Here is an 18,265-nt window from a genome sequence, read left to right on the forward strand (position 1 = left end):
ATCAGAGTGTTATGACCTGGCTCAAAAGGCCACAACAAAAGGGAGACACACCATGGTAAACATGGTTAATAAACTGTTTATTTAACAAATAAAAGCCAAATTAAGAGTTTTTTCAAACTAACATGATTAAAGTATGAGGTATGTAGTCTGTGGTTTCAGCAGTGTCTGTGCAGGATGATGGTTGCATGAATGTATATGAGTGAAGGTTATAGGCAAAAACAAGGTAAATACCGCAAAGCAACAAACCAAAACCAAACCGTAAACCGGGGAGCCGGCCCGCACGGAGGTCTGACCTGGTCTCAACAGCAGCCCCCCGCTGAATGAGAAGACAGAGTTACAAATAGCATATACTCAAGGCCACTGGACCCAGGTGCCTCCAGTTACCACAATCAGCTCTTCCTCTACAAGTAAGACAGAGAGATAGGCCACACCCACTCCTGACCCCGCAGGGTTTCACAAGAGTTAAAGCACAGGCGAATCATGTTACTATATGGCTTGTACATGTGTCAGGCAGTCAGACGGTTTCTATGAAGGACCAACAAAAGACAGGATTGGTCTGAGGACAGATCCTTGAGGAACTCCATGACTAACTTTGGCATGCATGTACGATTCATCATTAACATGTACAAACTGAGATCGATCTGATAAATAGGACTTAAACCAACTTAGAGCGGTTCCTTTAACGGCAATGAAATATTCCAGTCTCTGTAATAGGATCTGATGGTCAATGGTATCAAATGCAGCACTAAGATCTAATAAAACCAGTACAGAGTCAAGTCCTTTGTCTGATGCAATGAGGAGGTTATTAGTAATTTTCACCAGTGCTGTCTCTGTGCTATGATGAGCTCTAAATCCTGACTGAAAATCCTCAAATAAACTATTGCTCTGTAGAAAGTTACACAGCTGTTTAGCAACTGCTTTCTCCAGAACCTTAGAGAGAAATGGAAGGTTAGATATAGGTCTATAGTTTGATAAAACATCCGGATCAAGTTTGGGCTTTTTCAGAAGAGGTTTAATTACAGGTACTTTAAAGTACTGTGGTAAATAACCTGTTGATAAAGATAGATTGATCATATCTAGTATAGAGGTGCTGACTAAGGGTAGAACATCTTTAAGCAGCCTAGTCGGGATGGGGTCTAAGAGGCAGGTTGATGGTTTAGATGAAGAAATTATTGAAGTTAGTTGGTAAAGGTTGAGGGAAGCAAAACAGTCTAAACATATATCTGGTTCTACAGCTGTTTCTAAGGTTCCTGAGTTAAGAGATAAGTTGGTGCCAGTTGAGGGCAGGTCTTGGTGAATTTTGTTTCTAATAGTTAGAATTTTATCATTAAAGAAGCTCATGAAATCGTAACTACTGAGAGCTATGGGAATACTTGGCTCAATAGAGCTGTGACTCTCTGTCAGCCTGGCTACAGTGCTGAAAAGAAACCTGGGGTTGTTCCTATTGTCCTCTATTAATGACGAGTAGTACGCTGCTCTGGCATTACGGAGGACCTTCCTATAAGTTTTAAGACTATCTTGCCAAATTAAACAAGAATTTTCCAGTTTGGTGGAACGCCAATTCCTCTCAAGTTTCCGCGATATTTGCTTTTTATTTACAAGTGTCAGTGTTATACCATGGAGCTAACCATCTTTTTTTTTATTATCTTCTTTTTTAGAGGGGGCACAAAGTCGAGTGTCATTCGCAGCGAGCCTGCAGCACTATCAATAGGATGATCGATTTGGGAGGGACTGAAATTAGCATAGGAGCCCTCCGTTACTTTGAGACATGGTAATAAATTAAAAGCTCATGGAATCGCTTTCTTAAATTTAGCTACAGCACTATCAGATAGACATATCATAAAGAATGTCCACATGAATATTAAAATCCCCTATAATAATAACTTTATCTGTTTTAAGGACTAAAGGATGGTCGTCTTACTTAAGTAAAATATCTAAACATTGTCCCATATAATGGCAATTTCTTTCTTGTTAGAAGAAAAGATCTAAGCCTTTTGCAAAAACCTGCTGAGAAATATTCTTGAAGTAATGGATGCACATGGCCTGCAATAAAAAATGACATTTGGCTTTATTGTGGTGACACTGATTACTCGTTCATCTTGTTCCAAATGAAGTTCATTTGTTCACAGGAAGCCAGAGGCTGTTTGACTTGTTTATTCATTAGTATTTGAAATGTGTGCAGGGTTTTTTCCCAGCAGAATAAAAAGCAGTTGAAATTAGCTTCACCTTGTTCTCAGCTACAACTAGAGTTGGGCGATCTTCTATTTTTTCATATCATCCAAGTGGATGAAGCTCCCGATAGGCGATCCAATCCTCAGGGGGCCGTGTTACGTAGCAGCGTGCCAGGGAAATGCCAGCATAGAAGATTTAGGCTTAGTGTCAAAGAGTGACATCACATACTTGGGCCTATTCTTATCTTTAATATCACAATCCAAATCATATTCATAACTTAACTTATTATGTGGGGTGTTAGATCCACAGAAAGAGAAGGCAGACAAATTGGTTGGTAGTTAAGGATTTAAAATTTGTGGTAATAGCATGCTAACTTCAACAACCTAGCTGTATTCTAACATTAACATAGCTATACTTATTAGCTAGACTCCTTACATGCTTGATTATAACTTATTTGAAGTTGGAAGGTGGAAATTCTCAAGTACTCCATTATTATACTTAAGAACAGTACTTTAGTAAATGTACTTAGGTCATAAATGTGACATTTTTGATGTTTTGTGAAACAGGTGACAGGTGAGATGTTGGGCGTGTCATTGGACAGTTGGGCTTGTCTTGGAGGTAGGCAGGGAGGGAGGGAGAGAGGGGAGGAGAGAAGAAGGGTATTAAAGCAGGTGCATTTCTGATGATATGGACTTGCAGCGATGGCTTTCTACAAAGTGATGTGTGTGGCAACTCTGCTGACTCTCCTGACACAAGGTAAGAACCCTCCTCACTGTGAGGATGAATAATCTTTTAATTATAAAAGTAAAGAAGTTTTAAAAAGATATTAATCTGCACGTGAGCAGTAACTATAGACATCCGTTAAATGTAATGGAATAAAAATAGTTTTGCACTGAACTCATGGCTTTGTTTAGACTGAATTACAACTTCGCCTGGATGCATAAAAGTGAAATAGCATACATTCATTCCAAAGGACTGCTTCAGTGTTGTTGTTTAACATGCAGTATGACAGTAACAGACTACTCTGTATTAGCAGATCATTATGAAAGGAAATTTGATGGCAGCTGAGAGAAATAAATTCTATATTTTTGTCAGTCACTGTTTGCATTCATCCTATGAGAGAAACATCAAGACCTTTTCCTTTCTGTATACCTTTGTGATTAATAATAATAGTCATAATAATAATAGACTTTGTTAAATATGATTCGGATTTAGTGTCCACTGTGGTGCTGAAATGCACGGCAACCGCATTCCTTTCAGCAGAGAGGCCCGATATTATGGTAAATAAAATAGATGAGCGCTGCAATTCTTATCAACAACACAATATCCTGAAAACTGGCCAGCTACAGAGCACACACAGTTTAATGCCTATAAGCACATAGACACAATCAAACAGGTGCTCAATGGCAACCTAACCCTGAAATGATAACAGCATCTTAAACAGGGGAACTGCAGAATCCGTAGAAAAAGTAGTAAAGAATTCCAAAACAATCAAATTTGGGAGCTATGCAACCCTCTCCTCCTATTCCTTTCTTTCCTGCGTCTACTTGAACCAACTTTTATGTTAGAACGGTATGACTGCTAGCATGCAGGTGTGCTCTGCTGATCTTCGTCAGATTTTGCGTTTCACCCATAAAATGTATTTTAAAAAGTCTTGTATTCTTGTCACATGATCAAATAGATTGGGAAACAATATACACATATTACCCAGCAATCATGATTGCATACCAATAGGGGTGGTGCTGGCGGAGGGTAAGGGATGCCTTTGGTGTGAGAGACCCAGGTTCAATTGCCCACTGTGACACATCCGCCTATGTGTCTATGAGCAAGAAACTTAACCCCTAGTTGCTTAATAACGATTGTAATAATGAACAGAGGCCTACCCAGCTTTACAGGAACAGTGTTGATCCTGTTGATCCTGTGTTTTGTCTCAATCGTCGGGGGATGCAGTGGTTCATTTGTACTGTGTGATTGGTAGGCTTTAGCTTCTATCTTTAATTTTTTTCACATCCATTTGAGTCAGTTTGAGCCTGAATACAAACGTCAAGTCTACAATGCAACTGCAAACCTGTCTGGTTCTTTCTGAGATCACTTTTTCCAACAAATGTGTAAATATTTGTGCAATAATGGACAACGGCAGCGCCATGATAAAAATCTAACAGCTCCGGCAGTTTGTTGGACTTAGCAACAGTAACTAAGGGGGCCGTGGCTTAGCGAAGGGTCAATTGTAGGTTGCTTTGGACAAAATGAATAAATATCAAAGAAAATACATTATTAATTTTGTAGAATCTGTGCAATATATTTCTGTGCAATATATTTCTTTTAGCCTATACTTTGCTTGCTACAGGCTTTTTGGGGGGAAAAACTACTGACTGACACCATGGAAAAGGTGGATGTGCACATTTGAGGGGATATTTACATATATCCCATATTTCTTTAGCATTGTTCATATATAAAGTGACTTGTAAATCTAATGTTAAATGATGGGCTGAGTTGTATTTTTACCATGTAACTGATGAAGTTCAGCTCCTAACCTAGCCGGGCCCACTCCCGACATGGGTCCCTGTACAGTAGGGTGCCAGCGCGGCTACACTGTCTGCACTCTATACCTACGCCCCTGTTTCCAGGACAGTGTTTATATTCAAATGAATGGAAGGAATATAAAAATTTTCACCATTTTCACACCTTCTTCAACTGTCATCTAGTAATTCATACTTTGAGCTAGAAACTCTATTCAAATATCAAAATGTTCCACATCTTTCCTACTTTCTTATCATTCAACTTTCAAATCATATTCAAACTACAACTTTCTCTGAAACATTATTAAAATGAAAGTCAGTTTGAAAAACTCACTCAAACTCACTCATCCAATGCCTTTAAAATGTCTCAAGTTAATCAAACTTTCTCACTTAAATTATACCTTTAAATTAGACACAGTCATAAGGATAAGTTTCATGTACTTTATAGTGAGTGAGATGGATTGTTCCCAACTAGAGTGGGAGGATTAACTGACTGAAATCTTATTTGAAATTGGTCTTCAAGTAACTCTCCTCGCCACAGTTGTTACTCTTCATAAATCAGTTTTACACCAAAACGTTGGGGATTTTGTGCAGGTGCTAACATGTAACTTCAGAGGCAAACAAATAAACACCATTGGGACAGTCAGCTTCACAGTGACAACAGTCCCAGCCAACTGCCACATAGATTTTCAAAGGAACTGAGATAAGAATTTTTACGAGGGAGGCAGAAAGGTGGACGTTTTTACATTGCTTTCACACACACATTTGTAACACCACACACACAAATCTCACACAGCATCTTCAGTAAAAGCCCATTGTGGTAACCTTATCATAAAAGGAATGTCAGGAAGTAATTGTATCTTAGCCAGCAACAATGGATTGACCTCATTTAAAAAAAATGAAAGTCTCAGTAACTGCACTTAACAGGGATCTCTAGTTGTTGTTTCAAAATAAAGGCCCTATAGAGCAACTTTATCTTAACAAGGAGCTATGCATGGACCTTGTTTTTCAAAACAAAAGCCCCAGACAGTCTCCAGACAGTAACTGTATCTTAACAGGGAACTCAGGATGAGGCTTTTATCAAAACAGTTGCCCCAGACAGTAACTGCATCTTAAGAGGAAGTTCATGATTATGCCAAAATAAAAGTCAATGTATGTATAAAAGTCAATCTCTAAAATTGTCCTTAGGTTTGAATGGTTGTTTGTCTTTGTGTGGCCCTGCAATGGACTGGCAACCTGTCCAGGATGTACCCCGCCTTTCGCCCAATGTCAGCTGGGATTGGCTCCAGCCCCCCCGCGACCCTGTACACAGAAAACGATGGATAAGAGTTATTTATTATAGCACTTTCTACTTTCATCTTAAAACTCCAATCTAACCTTTTTACATTTGTAATACATTATACTGTATATTCAGAATGTGTCTTGACAGCATTAATAAAATATGAAATGAGCAAGATTTTATTGATGTAAAATAGACGTCTAAAACTTTACAGTGAGTTTGTATTTTCGTAATCATGTAGCCAGTTGTCACCGGAATTTTGTCCCATTGGGTTAGGCTACAGCTTATTAAATATAGCCTTCCTATTTAAAATGGAATAGGATAGGATAATTCCAGCACGTTCATTCATTAAGGAAATTCCAGTCAGGTAAATGATGAATGAGCAACGCTGTATAAAAAGTACTAATGTTAACGTATTGATTCTTCCTCCACTCCTGCATTTTAGAGCCTATCATGGTCCGCGTTGGCAGCATTCATATTTATAGCTCTACCCAATTAAAATGGAGGTTCTGCCTTTATTTACCCGTTGCCACAGTGAATCTTAGTATCAAAGCTCCATTGATGATGGCTTTTTTTCATCCCCATGCACCGCTTCCATCAGGCTCAACATACTCAGAGTTGATTGAACTAATTTTGATCAGTTGTTCTGAAACCAAAAAGAGTTTCCCACCACAGGCTTAATCAACACAGAGCTCAGGGATAAGCTCAGAGTTAAGCCTGTTTTCTGAAACAGGGCCCAGGATCGTGACAGTAAATTGTCTTCCATGTTACAGCAAATACTTTCGTTACTGAATGTGGCAGAAATTGTTGAAAATAAGGACTTAACAAATGCAAAGTCCTTTTTCTGAAACTGGACAATTATTTTCCAGCCTGTTAGCTGAGAGAGGACATGGTTAAAAGTTTGTCACTTATCAAACATATTTGTGTTTGAATAAGTTTAGTAAGAAATGTTGCAAAAGATCACACAATTCCTACAATGTACGTTAATATTGCTAAGACATAGCCTAATCAGAAATATAAATACAAAATTGCTTTTTTAATTGTATTTTTTTGTTTCTTTCATGTTTTCAGATTCTCACTCACAACTCAATGGTAAGTCAAAGTTTCTACTCACACTTCTTTATCCCTATCAGTCTGTCATTGAGACATTTTATACATGTTTTTGGGACGTAAACATGTTGTTAATAGCTTTATTATTGTTATTATTTCCCCGCTTTGTCTCTCTCCTCAGTGTGTGGTCAGCCTCCGCTCAACACTAAGATTGTTGGAGGACAGGTGGCCTCTGCAGGCAGCTGGCCCTGGCAGGCCAGTCTGCAAGACTCTGGGTCCCACTTCTGTGGAGGATCCCTCATTAACAATCAATGGGTGCTGACTGCTGCTCACTGCTTCTACAGGTAAGCATTGAGGGTAGGGCTGCAACAAAAAACAACATGCCATGCAGTAGCGTAAACAACCTTTCTAAGGCTGTGGTTCCCAACCTGGGGGTTATGATCTCTCTAAAGTAGATAAATCTGAGGGTTCGCGAGATGATTGACAGGACAGGAAAGATGAACAATATAGTTCTGCTGTATTTTAAATGATTTTATCATTCATCAATCAAGGAGAAAATCTGTGTAATTTCATCCTGTGATGATGAGTAGCAAGCAGACAATGATACATTCTGAAACGTCCCCAGCCAACAAGGTTGGGAAGAACTGCACTAAGATACAGGGGAGAAAATTAAAAAGAGGCACTGAAAGAAGAGTTTTGGCTTCATTTTAGATTTAATTTTTGCCCTAAGTAGCTAAAGAACTAACCAGAAGTGAGTGGCCCAAGAGCCCCTCTGGCAAGTCAGTGGCCAGATTGATATTCTGTTTAAACCAGCTATAATTGCTATTTTAATAATAACAAAAGTAAAAACACGTGAAAACACTGAGTCACGAACTTACTGCACTTTTAAATAAATAAATGTGTTCCCTCAAGCTAGTCTCTATGAACAGATATCTGCACATGCAACCCATTCTCACTCCCAAGTCGTCACATATGGACACATAGTCAAGACCCCTGCGGCAGTTTATAATGCACTGGGAAGCCCCTTGGCATCATACTTCAGTGCAGTTGGGGAAGCCCTGTCATATCATTTATGGAAGCTAAAGGCGGGTGTAGGATAAAAATAAGTCAGTATAAGGTGGTGGTTGGGATGGACGGTGGGCCAGAAACCAGACTTTCACACTGGAGACTGGTGTGTTGTTTTTAGCTGTTGCATAAGTTTTGCTTCCCTTCCTGAGCAAAATCCTGGAAAGAGCAGTCGCTGCCCAACTTCTTCAACACATGTCCCACTATGATTTCTATGAACCCCTATAATCTGGCTTCAGAGCACACTTAACCACTGTGACCGCCCTTATTAAAATCACTAATTACCTCCTCACTGTCCTCCTCGCTGTTGATTCTGGACATATAAGCATCCTCATTCTTGTAGATCTCTCAGCAGCCTTTGACACAGTTTCCCATCCCATCCTTCTCGACCGTCTATCTGAATGTGTTGGCCTCAACGGTTCAGCACTCTCCTGGCTCCAGTCATATCTCTCTAATAGGAAACAGTTCTTCACTTTCACCATTTACATGCTCCCCCTTGGCCAGATAATACGTCACCATGGTTTCAGGTTCCACTGTTATGCTGATGACACACAGCTGTATCTTTGCACTAAACCATCCACTCAGCTTCCCCCTCTGTGACTTGTTGACTGTCTGAATGAAATAAAAACCTGGATGTCATATAACCTACTCAAACTAAACAGCAGCAAAACAGGGCTAATGTTAGTGGCCCCCAAGCCGTTGCTCCAGAGGGTAGATGATCTACTCCTCAAAGTGGATGGTTGCTCCATCCCAAGAAGTCCGCAACCTTGGTGTAATTTTGGACTCCACCCTTTCATCCCAGTCACATGTCAAACTCACACTAGGTTGTAGTAGCACATCACCCCAATCCTTGCTCAGCTTCGCTATCTCCCGGTCAAATTCCGCATCAGCTACAAAGTCTTACTCCTCACCTATAAATCTCCATGCCACTGCCCCGAGTACCTACTGGATCTTTTCCACCCCTACACCCCTCAAGGAATCTGTGGTCCACCAACAAGGGCCTGCTTTCTGTCCCCCACACTAGACTCCCGACTTTTGGGGACAGAGCCTTTAGTGTCGCAGCCCCCATTCAATCCTGAATGACTTTTTTATTGTTCTGTCTCTGTAGTTATGTGTAAAGCGTCCTTGGGTCCCGTGAAAGGTGCTATAAAAAAGTTATTATTATTAATACTGTTAAGTTACATCATATAAGTTAACCACAAGTTTTATTTTGAAATTCTAATGTTTTAAATTTATTCTTGCTAACAAGCCAGGTGCACAGAGCAGGAAGTCTAGTATACGCTGGCCACACTGGAGCCCAGGAACACTGCCCTGTTACGACCCCCACCAAAGCTCGTTACAATGGAGGTCGAACATAATTAAGAGTCCAGGAGTTATGCAAAAAAACACAAGTTTATTGAAATAAACCTGAAATTAATTCAGAAATTAATTCAAACAAAACAAAACAACAAGACAAAAAGAAAGCGAAGCCCTCCAGACCAACCCACAATCGCCGTAGGATCTGGAGGTTTCCCCTCTACCCTAAACCAATCCCTAACTAAACAAACAGAAATAACGAAAACTAAACAACCAGTCCCATCAGAAATATCCGAGAAAGGAATACAAATCAACAGCCCTCTCTGTGGTCTGTTGCTGCCATGGCTTGAAGGTGGACAAGAGCGAAAGCCAAGCACCCAACCCCCTCTTATGAGTTTCTCCCCTCGTCACCCAGACCTGAAACACCTGAGGGAAAAAAACAGACACATAAAATTGTTGGGCTTCTGTAAATAACACCACAGAGTACGGTCTAGACCTGCTCTTTTATGAAAAGCGCTGTGAGATAACTGTTGTTGTGATTTGGAGCTATATAAATAAAATTGAAATTGAAATTGAAATTGAAACATAAGTCACCATCATATAGACATGTACATCATGACCAGCGGAGGGGTGGATGTAACAAGGAGAATGTAACATTCCCTCATCCTTAGTTTTATGGAGTTCTCCACTGCACCAGATAACATGGAATATATGTGCAGACGGAAACTATTCACGGAAATTATTCATTTTAGGGAACAACTTTGTAATTAGGACTTGAGGTCATGAAAAATGTCACAGAGCACATGAATGACGAAGTTGAGGGAATGATTTATAATATTAAGAGGATAAAAATGTGTAGTTTTTGGGAATGATATCTCTCTGTTATCTCTCCATCTATCAGGCTCGATACAATTTATACCAGAAGTTGTCTTAAAAGGGCCTGAGTGTCTGAGTTCTGCTTTTCATGACTTTGCACTGTTTTGTTTCTCTTCTGATTACCTCAGAGAAGACATAAGCATGAGCACTCTGACTGTGGTTCTGGGTCTCCAGAGTCTAGAGGGAAAAAACCCCTATCAGGTGTCTCGGAAAGTCTCAAAGATTATAATTCATCCCGGCTATAAGTCCAAAACTTATAACAACGACATCTGCCTCCTGAAGCTCTCCTCACCGGTGAAATTCACCAACTACATCCAGCCCGTCTGTCTGGCAGCCACAGGCAGCACCTTCTACAACGACACTGTCTCCTGGGTCACCGGCTTTGGGGATGTTGGAACTGGAGGTGGGTTAGAAAGTACCTGGGTTACATTTATTTTTAGAGCCTGACTACGATGGTGGCAACAACTGTTTTATTTCAGAAATTTCCTTTACCCAGGGGAGCAACAAAACCTTCCTGTAACTATCTGTGTGTAGGATACTTTTATCATAATCTGTTTGTGACATTAATAAACACACACAGTTTTGTGAATTAGTTTAAATATTTTATAATTCGGGAGTGGAGTAGAGCCAACAATGAGGACAGCTCTCCATGTGTCACCAAGCAGTTAGGAGGGGGTCCGAGCACATTCACTGACAGCAATCCTTCTGACAGAACACTCAGCGCAGAGTGAGTCACGGAGAACAGGGAGATGTCCCGCAGATAAAACCGAATAATAATTAGAACAAGGGGATGACAAAGAAGTGCAAAGGTCTTACACTGTCATTCCTCTGTGCAGCAACAGAGAGGATGAGATTCCTCTGGTGGAGTGCGCTCTGATGACGGAGCTCCCTCCTCTGACCTGTGAGGAGAAGGAAAGAAACCATCCAAAGTAATCACCCTCGATCTGAATGAGCTAGTGATGCTGTTGGCCATAAAGGCTGGATTAGGGCGCCAAAAGGCCGAGCTCCCATCACTCTGAATTCTGAGGCATGAAGGGGTCACAGAGAGCAGACAGATCAAACTCCCTTAGCCAACGTCAAAGCCAAAAGCAAGGCCGTTTTGGCTAAAATAAATTATGTAAGAATAGAATAGAAATGTTAATGTTTATTGTCATTATACTTATATTATGAAATTTAGTTTGGCTTCTCTCGATGTACATAAAAAGATAATGCATAGTAATAGTAAGGTTTACAGGTTTACAGTTACAGTTGTATTCCAGGTGTATTAGTAGATATTCAGTTGCATTACAGTGAGTTGGATGATGGTTTTAATGGTGATATTGCTATTAAAAGATTAAAAGATTTTATACCAAGCGTGGATGAAAATATCATACTTTCCTTTATTGCATCTCCGTTTACTCTTTAATAGAAAAATAAATAGGTTCATTTACAGTTGATTCATAGTCCTTTGCCTCTGACCTTTCAAATTATGCATCTAGGCCTAATGGTTGAGGAGTTATTACTGATTTATTTTGGGTATGTTATTTTAGGCGTTTTTCCTGGAAATAGGTGGCAGGTACCATTTAAGGAAGTAACCTCTTGGTAAAGAGGACACGCTTCTTTTTTGACATATTGTTTCCTTTTATATTTCATCTTTCTTCCTGAAAATAAAAATAAATGTGCACATTAGCTGATGTTTACATGTGATGCAACTGTCACAAAAGTGGTCAATATCATCAAATTCACTTTTATGATAACACTGGCAGACAAATAGACAGTAGGTGCACTTTATATCAGTAAGTTAAAACAATGCAAAGAAAATGCTGTGATCACCTTTAGTCATAATTGCAATAAAAATGGATCAGAAAGGAGGACATTTCATTAAACTACAAGTGGGCTTAATTTAAGTTATTCTCATTTCAAGCTGGCTCATACAGTGTGCTTGTTTTACAAATATACACTTATGGGGTTAAAAGGTACCCTACAACAGCATCATAGAATTTTTCCTTTGATAAAGGAGAGAACAGTTAAATTTCTTTGTGTTTTAATATTGCAATATTTACTACACTAGTAAATTTAATATTTGCTAGCTTGTTATGACCACAACATACAGCACACACAACGAGCTAGCTAATTTATGTTTGTTTAAAGATAGCACACTGTAAAGGTCCGTGTGTACAAGTATATTCAATCTTAGCTCTTTAGTGGCTCTTGGGAGCTGATTGTCCGTCTCACCCCAATGTATAGGCAGAGTGGTGGGTGTGGAAAAAGCTCTATTAGTACTGTGCTTATGCGATGGCCGAAGCCTATACAAAATAAAAATATTCATTTTGTGTAAAAACATTTTAAAACACATTTCAGCTCTTGTGTTGTTTACTAAACTGAATTTGTGTCTCCTCAGTGCCCCTTCCTTACCCGGGAAACCTCATGGAGGTGAAGCTGCCGATTGTGGGGAACAGAGAGTGTACCTGTGCCTACGGAGTGGGCAAAATCACAAGTAACATGATGTGCGCTGGGTTTAGTGCTGGAGGGAAGGACTCCTGTCAGGTGATCATTTTTACACCTGTGTTTGTGTTACAATTCAACTTCTGTAAAGATTCCTTCTCCTAAATGTTTCTTTCTTTAAAGGGGGATTCAGGAGGTCCGATGGTGAGCAAGCAGGGCGGCCGCTGGATCCAGGGGGGAATCGTGAGTTTTGGAAATGGCTGTGCTGAACCTAATGTCCCAGGAGTCTATACCAGAGTGTCCCGTTATAATTCCTGGATCAACAAGCAGATCACCAGCAACTGGCCAGGCTACATCACCTTCAAGTCCACTGGGAAGGATGGCGACCTTAGCGTCACCTGTACTGACTGAACGTAAGTGCTTGCAATGTCCAAAGTTCGATTTTCATCCTACATTTCGCCTAATGATCCTAACATTTGCATATCCCAACGGAAGGAAGTCTTTCCAGTAACACCCTGCAATGAAGGCTGAGGTACAGTAGTTAGCACATTAACTCACTAACTAGGTGAAGAGCAGACGGTTTTTCTTTTGTTTTGTGTTTACCAAACACAATTTTGGATCCCAAACTAGATTTTTGTACGCAACGTAACAGTCTCATTCCTGCAAAAGAAGATTTTTTGCAGTTCCTTCACTTAAAGAAGAAACTCCTGAGATTCAGATCTCTCGACCCTCGTTTAACCCTATGCCATGAATGCAAGTTCCCTTGTGGGTTCTGTGTGATAAAGTATTAGTTACATTGTATCTAGACATGTCAGTCAGGACCATAGGTGTCGCCAGACACTTTTTACTGGGGCACCTGCCCCTGTATTCTTGTGCTGTGCCCCAGTAATGGTCAAGAACTTTGGTGTTGTTTTTGGACATGTAGGGCTCCTCGGTCTATCTGCAACATCCGGTCATATTAGCAAAAATGCAACGTCCAGTTACACTTTACACAAGTCAATCAAGTGTTTGATTTACTTTACTTAGTCACTATATAACAAAACAATGTAATTTGACTTTCTGAACTTTTAGTGGAGTATCAAAGGGATTGAACTAACCAAAATATATAAACAACATAGTGGGGAAGTTCCGCTACTAGCACAGACAATACTAATTGAATTAATAACGTTACCATGGAAAAGTGTTTAAATAGAAAATAAAGGTGTTAAATGAGTGCATAAAAAGGCCACTAGCTAGCAGCAATGGATAAGAATTACATCAGTAGGACACATTGAACATCTGTCCTGTTTGTTTGTTCAGGGTGATCTGGCGGTGAGCAGAGCGGCTCTTGGTTCCAGGCAGCAGTGTTGTTAGTTGGAAACAACACCACCTTCCTGGCTCAGACACCAACACCACCAGCAACAACAGCACAGCTGCCGGCAACATACCAACTACCAGCGGGGGCGCTCCTGCTCACTCCCCCTTCTTCTTCTTCCAATTCCTCATCTCTGGATGGAAACTGCTTTCTCTCTAAAATGAAGGGTGTAAAATTAATAAATGAATAACAATGAATTGTTTAAGCAGCACCGAACAAATGTAGGTATATGTAGCCTGGCATAACAGCGTGTCAAGGATCCAGATTTTACGCAAAGAAAAGATGAAAAGATTTGTCATTTACATAAAACTTCCCTCTCAAATAACTGGATGGTGTTAATTGATTACATTGCAGATAGAATTAAACTAATGCTGTCAATGGAAACTTAAAGGAGCATATTTTAGAGGTCAGAGGAACACATGTCCATCATCTACCAACTGGAGCTAGTGTACCTTAATGTACAATTATATCTAAAGTGAACAAGCAGCTTTTGCTCTAAAAAATACTTAAACTGAACTTTACATTGATAATAATTTGGTTTGAAAGATAAATGTCAATATTAAGTCTTGTCAAGTTTTGCCGTGGCAACAACTGTCCTGTAGATGTGAAAGTGCTGAACTATTAACCCCTTTGATTTTTTTATCACAATAACCTGGTTTTTAATTAAGGGAAATCCTTTCTGTCGGCTTTGAGCACATGTGTGAACTCAACTCATGCAGTCTAATCTAAATGTCCTGCAGTAAATCCTCCTTCATGATGGTTATAATCTGTTTGTGTTGAAACTGTTTTAGAGACGTGCTGATTCAACTGTATGGTCATTTTGGAGGCTGAAGTTGTGTTTTTGTAGTGAAACATGTAAATCAAAATAAAAAAAATAGCAAATGAAAAAATGCTCACATTTTTGCTGCAGTTGCTTAAGTGAATATGGTGCAAAACACACACACACTCATCAAAATGTGAACACAGAGACAAAATGTGCACATCCGCAAATCAGTATGTGAATTCATGCAATCAGATGTGTACACAATTACAATATTTATAAATAAATATTTTTTTAAATCTTGGATATTTTTCTAGTTCAAACAAAAGTCACTAACTACAAGTGCTTGAATCTGTAGCTACGAGTCTCAAATGCTGTGTTTTCATGCAGATCATCAATACTGCTGGTTCGTTCCTGGCTGTTGTAACGACAGTTGTTTTGGTTGTTAGAGTCACACGAGGCCAAGTCTGAACGACCATCGTTGGCATCTTTGCCTGAGCCAAAAGTAAACTTTTCTTAACAAAATTAATGATCTTGGCGACTCCACTGTGGTTAATTGGCTGAGTTTCCCTACCAGTCAGTCGGAACTGAAAAGGTCTCTTGGACATTCACAGACTCCTCTAAAAGATGGCTCAGTTTATGTTGACCATTATGTCAGATGTGGGAGAAATGGAACAAGGGAGCAACTCCTCAAAATGACAGTAAACAACAATAGGCAACAGTATTTTTTTGTTGTCCTTTGAAGATATACAATCAGCAGTCAAATGTCAAGTAGCCTAGACTATTGTCAGTACTTACAGTTTAAGTTGTGTTTAGCAGACGTGGAGACATCAGAACTTCAACAAGAACCGATCACTGAATGAAACAAACATCTTGTAACAAACAACAAAGTGCCTTTTCTCTCTCAACAGTCATATTCAAGACAATAATCTCACACAGCGCTGTCGACAGCAGCAACGTTACTCAAAAAGTCAAGTGTGGAGAACAGCGGCAACAGCAGTTAACATTACGGCTAACGTTTTGCTATCTAAATAGCTAATGTTACCATACCATTAGCACTTTGAGATTTCCCTGAAATGTAAAGTGCATTATAAATAAAATTTATTATTATTATTATTATACACCATCATAGTAATCCAGTGCTAGTTGTCAGTATGGCAACTAACCCTAATCCCCTAACCGTAGTGGTATATACTACCGTAGTATTGAGGAAAAACCCTTGATAAACACTCAGGTAACCCTTTGTTTTGGATCAGCCCCAAACAAAATGTTACCTGGACACCGACGTACTTAATCAATAGGTGACTAGAAACTTGAGAATCCTGAATGTTTGACTGGCTTGCAAGCAAAGCAACGATCCAGAATTAGGAATATTTACTTTGGTGACTTTGAACCCAGCTTGACGGAATCTTGCAAAAAGTAAATTTTCTTTAAATCCTTTTCTCGTAGGTGGCTGTAATGGTAAATAGTGTTCACTTCTACAATCATATTCGACCAATCTGGGGACGGAGGCAGACCACAGCTGTTGCACACAGCACGACGCAGGTGTACAGAACCCAGTCAGTTTGAAAACCCAGTACCCACCGTTGCTGGAGAAAATAAACCACAGCTCCTTTGTTTTTTTGTTTTGAGCCACAGGAAGGGTAGAAAACAAGTGGTGGCCTAATATTCTTCCACAACACAGTAGGCTACCAGAGTTTATACTTACTGTAAGCTGTAGTGCGATACAAGGGACCCACCCATAACCTGCTCATCAATACCATGTTTAAATGCTGAGCTTCATTCCAAATGAGCCCAGCATGGTGTGCTATTTACATAGGCTAATAAGTGAAATATGTAAAATTACAGTTATATAGCTATAGTCTATTAACAAATAAATGTAAAAACACATTCAATGTAGTATTTAAATAGGTAAAAGCAAATTTCATCCACCAGATGCGATGGTGCCATAGCCTTTGTAATGTGCTACAAATCCACTAGAATATAAGCACAAATTTTGAACTAACTGTAGTTAAATTGCACAATTTTTTTAATTTGCCGATTATATAGACTCTGAACAAATGTCATACAACCTTGTTCATAACATTTGACATCATATAAATTATTTATGTGAGTTTTACAGGCCCTTGTCTTTTAAGAATAGTCCTTGTGCTGAGTGTTTAACCATTTCATGTGTATGTGGGCATGGCGGTGTGTTTGGTTTGTGAGATTGAGTGTGATGTAGTTTTAGTGTATAAACAAGTTCAAAGCAGACCAACGGACACAGTGATAGGTGCCATTAACTTGACCAAGTTGTCACTGCACTTTCCTTGAAGCATCTAGTTTCGGAGTCCTTGAACTTTGGCTGAACAATTGCTGCTACTGATGTTCGTGAAAAGTTTTTTTTATAGGCAAATGTATACTTGTGGGATAATCTATGCTATTGCAAAGGTATTAGCAACATTGTTGAGGTGGTCCATAATGATGTGTTCCTCCAGGGCAACAGCGACATCCACAATCTCTTTTGCCAGCAACTCTTGCTTGCTTCCAACTTCCTCTGTAACAATGAGAAGGCCAGTGTTCACTCCTTTTGTAGCCTGATGAGCCTTTTTGTTATTGGTAAGGGGGAATATATTGAACATATTTCTAGATATTTTTCAGGCTTCCTTTTGCTCTTTTTTTGTTTATATAATTCAGCATTAAAGATTTCTTAAAAATAGTTCTTGTGAACCCAGTCTCAAATCTGGTCTCGTGGGTTAAGTGTCTCGTCACACCCCTAGTCGTTTTGTTTTACACTGGAACTGTAACAGAGCAGTACTGTCACTGATACTTGGCAGCTGGTTAACGTTAAGTAATCTGTGAATCATATTGTTTTGGTCTCTGCCTTACTTTAAACACACTGCAACGCACTGTGGAAACAAAAACAGGGTTAAGACCTTCAAGAGATTCTTGATTCTTGTTCTGTTGTCTCACACATCATCAGAATCAACAAATCATCAAAATCTGACTTTTGGTGAACTATCAGATGTGTGGATCTTTTATCAGGCCCATGTCATGCCCACTGCACTGGAATGTTTACCGATATGGTGTAATGGAGCTATGACAGAGACTACTTCAACATTCTTTTGAATACATTACATGCTCAGGGACACAATGGTAGATGTCTCACAGTGGGAATTGAAACCCAGGTCTCCCACACCAACAGCAAGCATCTTATCTATGTGCCATCACCACCCCTGAACACATTACCCCCATACACGGGCCCGACTTCCTCGAATCCTTTCATTTTAATTCAGCAGGCTTAACCAGTGGCACAAGTGGACACACCCCTTCAAACAGCTCAGACTGAAAGACTACAGCTTGCAAATTTCTTTATATTTGAAGGAGTGAAAGGAGAGAGGAGTGAAATAGTTTAGTGACCACATGAGTTGTGGAAAACAAATTTAATGTAATTTTTGATACGTGTGTTGAAAGTAAACAATGGAAAATTA

At 39.6% G+C, this 18,265-nt stretch overlaps 3 protein-coding genes across 3 annotated transcripts in view; all 3 read left to right on the forward strand.

The window, feature by feature from the left end:
• Positions 1–18,265, forward strand: part of LOC119896541 (transmembrane protease serine 9-like) — a 154,865-nt gene that overhangs the window by 105,453 nt on the left and 31,147 nt on the right. The window lies entirely within an intron of this gene.
• The window catches only part of LOC119896550 (transmembrane protease serine 9-like), a 134,945-nt gene that overhangs the window by 28,521 nt on the left and 88,159 nt on the right, over positions 1–18,265 (forward strand). The window lies entirely within an intron of this gene.
• LOC119896570 (serine protease 33-like) lies at positions 2,824–14,927 on the forward strand. The gene is made up of 7 exons (XM_038710053.1): positions 2,824–2,928; positions 7,042–7,062; positions 7,202–7,364; positions 10,386–10,660; positions 12,638–12,783; positions 12,865–13,094; positions 13,981–14,927. The coding sequence occupies exons 1-6, from the start codon at positions 2,874–2,876 to the stop codon at positions 13,090–13,092; spliced, it is 888 nt and encodes a 295-aa protein (XP_038565981.1). The 5' UTR covers positions 2,824–2,873; the 3' UTR covers positions 13,093–13,094; positions 13,981–14,927.

This window comes from Micropterus salmoides, unplaced genomic scaffold (assembly GCF_014851395.1).
Source record: "Micropterus salmoides isolate LMB-PRFRI ecotype aquatic unplaced genomic scaffold, ASM1485139v1 Ms_hic_scaffold_10, whole genome shotgun sequence".
NCBI classification, from domain to species: domain Eukaryota; kingdom Metazoa; phylum Chordata; class Actinopteri; order Centrarchiformes; family Centrarchidae; genus Micropterus; species Micropterus salmoides.

Bases quoted from the DNA above. Each gene is read 5' to 3' on its own strand.
- LOC119896570 (XM_038710053.1), top strand. From the start codon at position 2,874: ATGGCTTTCTACAAAGTGATGTGTGTGGCAACTCTGCTGACTCTCCTG. The intron at 2,929-7,041 runs GTAAGAACCCTC...TCATGTTTTCAG, and splicing joins GCTGACTCTCCTGACACAAG to ATTCTCACTCACAACTCAAT. The intron at 7,063-7,201 runs GTAAGTCAAAGT...CTCTCTCCTCAG, and splicing joins TTCTCACTCACAACTCAATG to TGTGTGGTCAGCCTCCGCTC.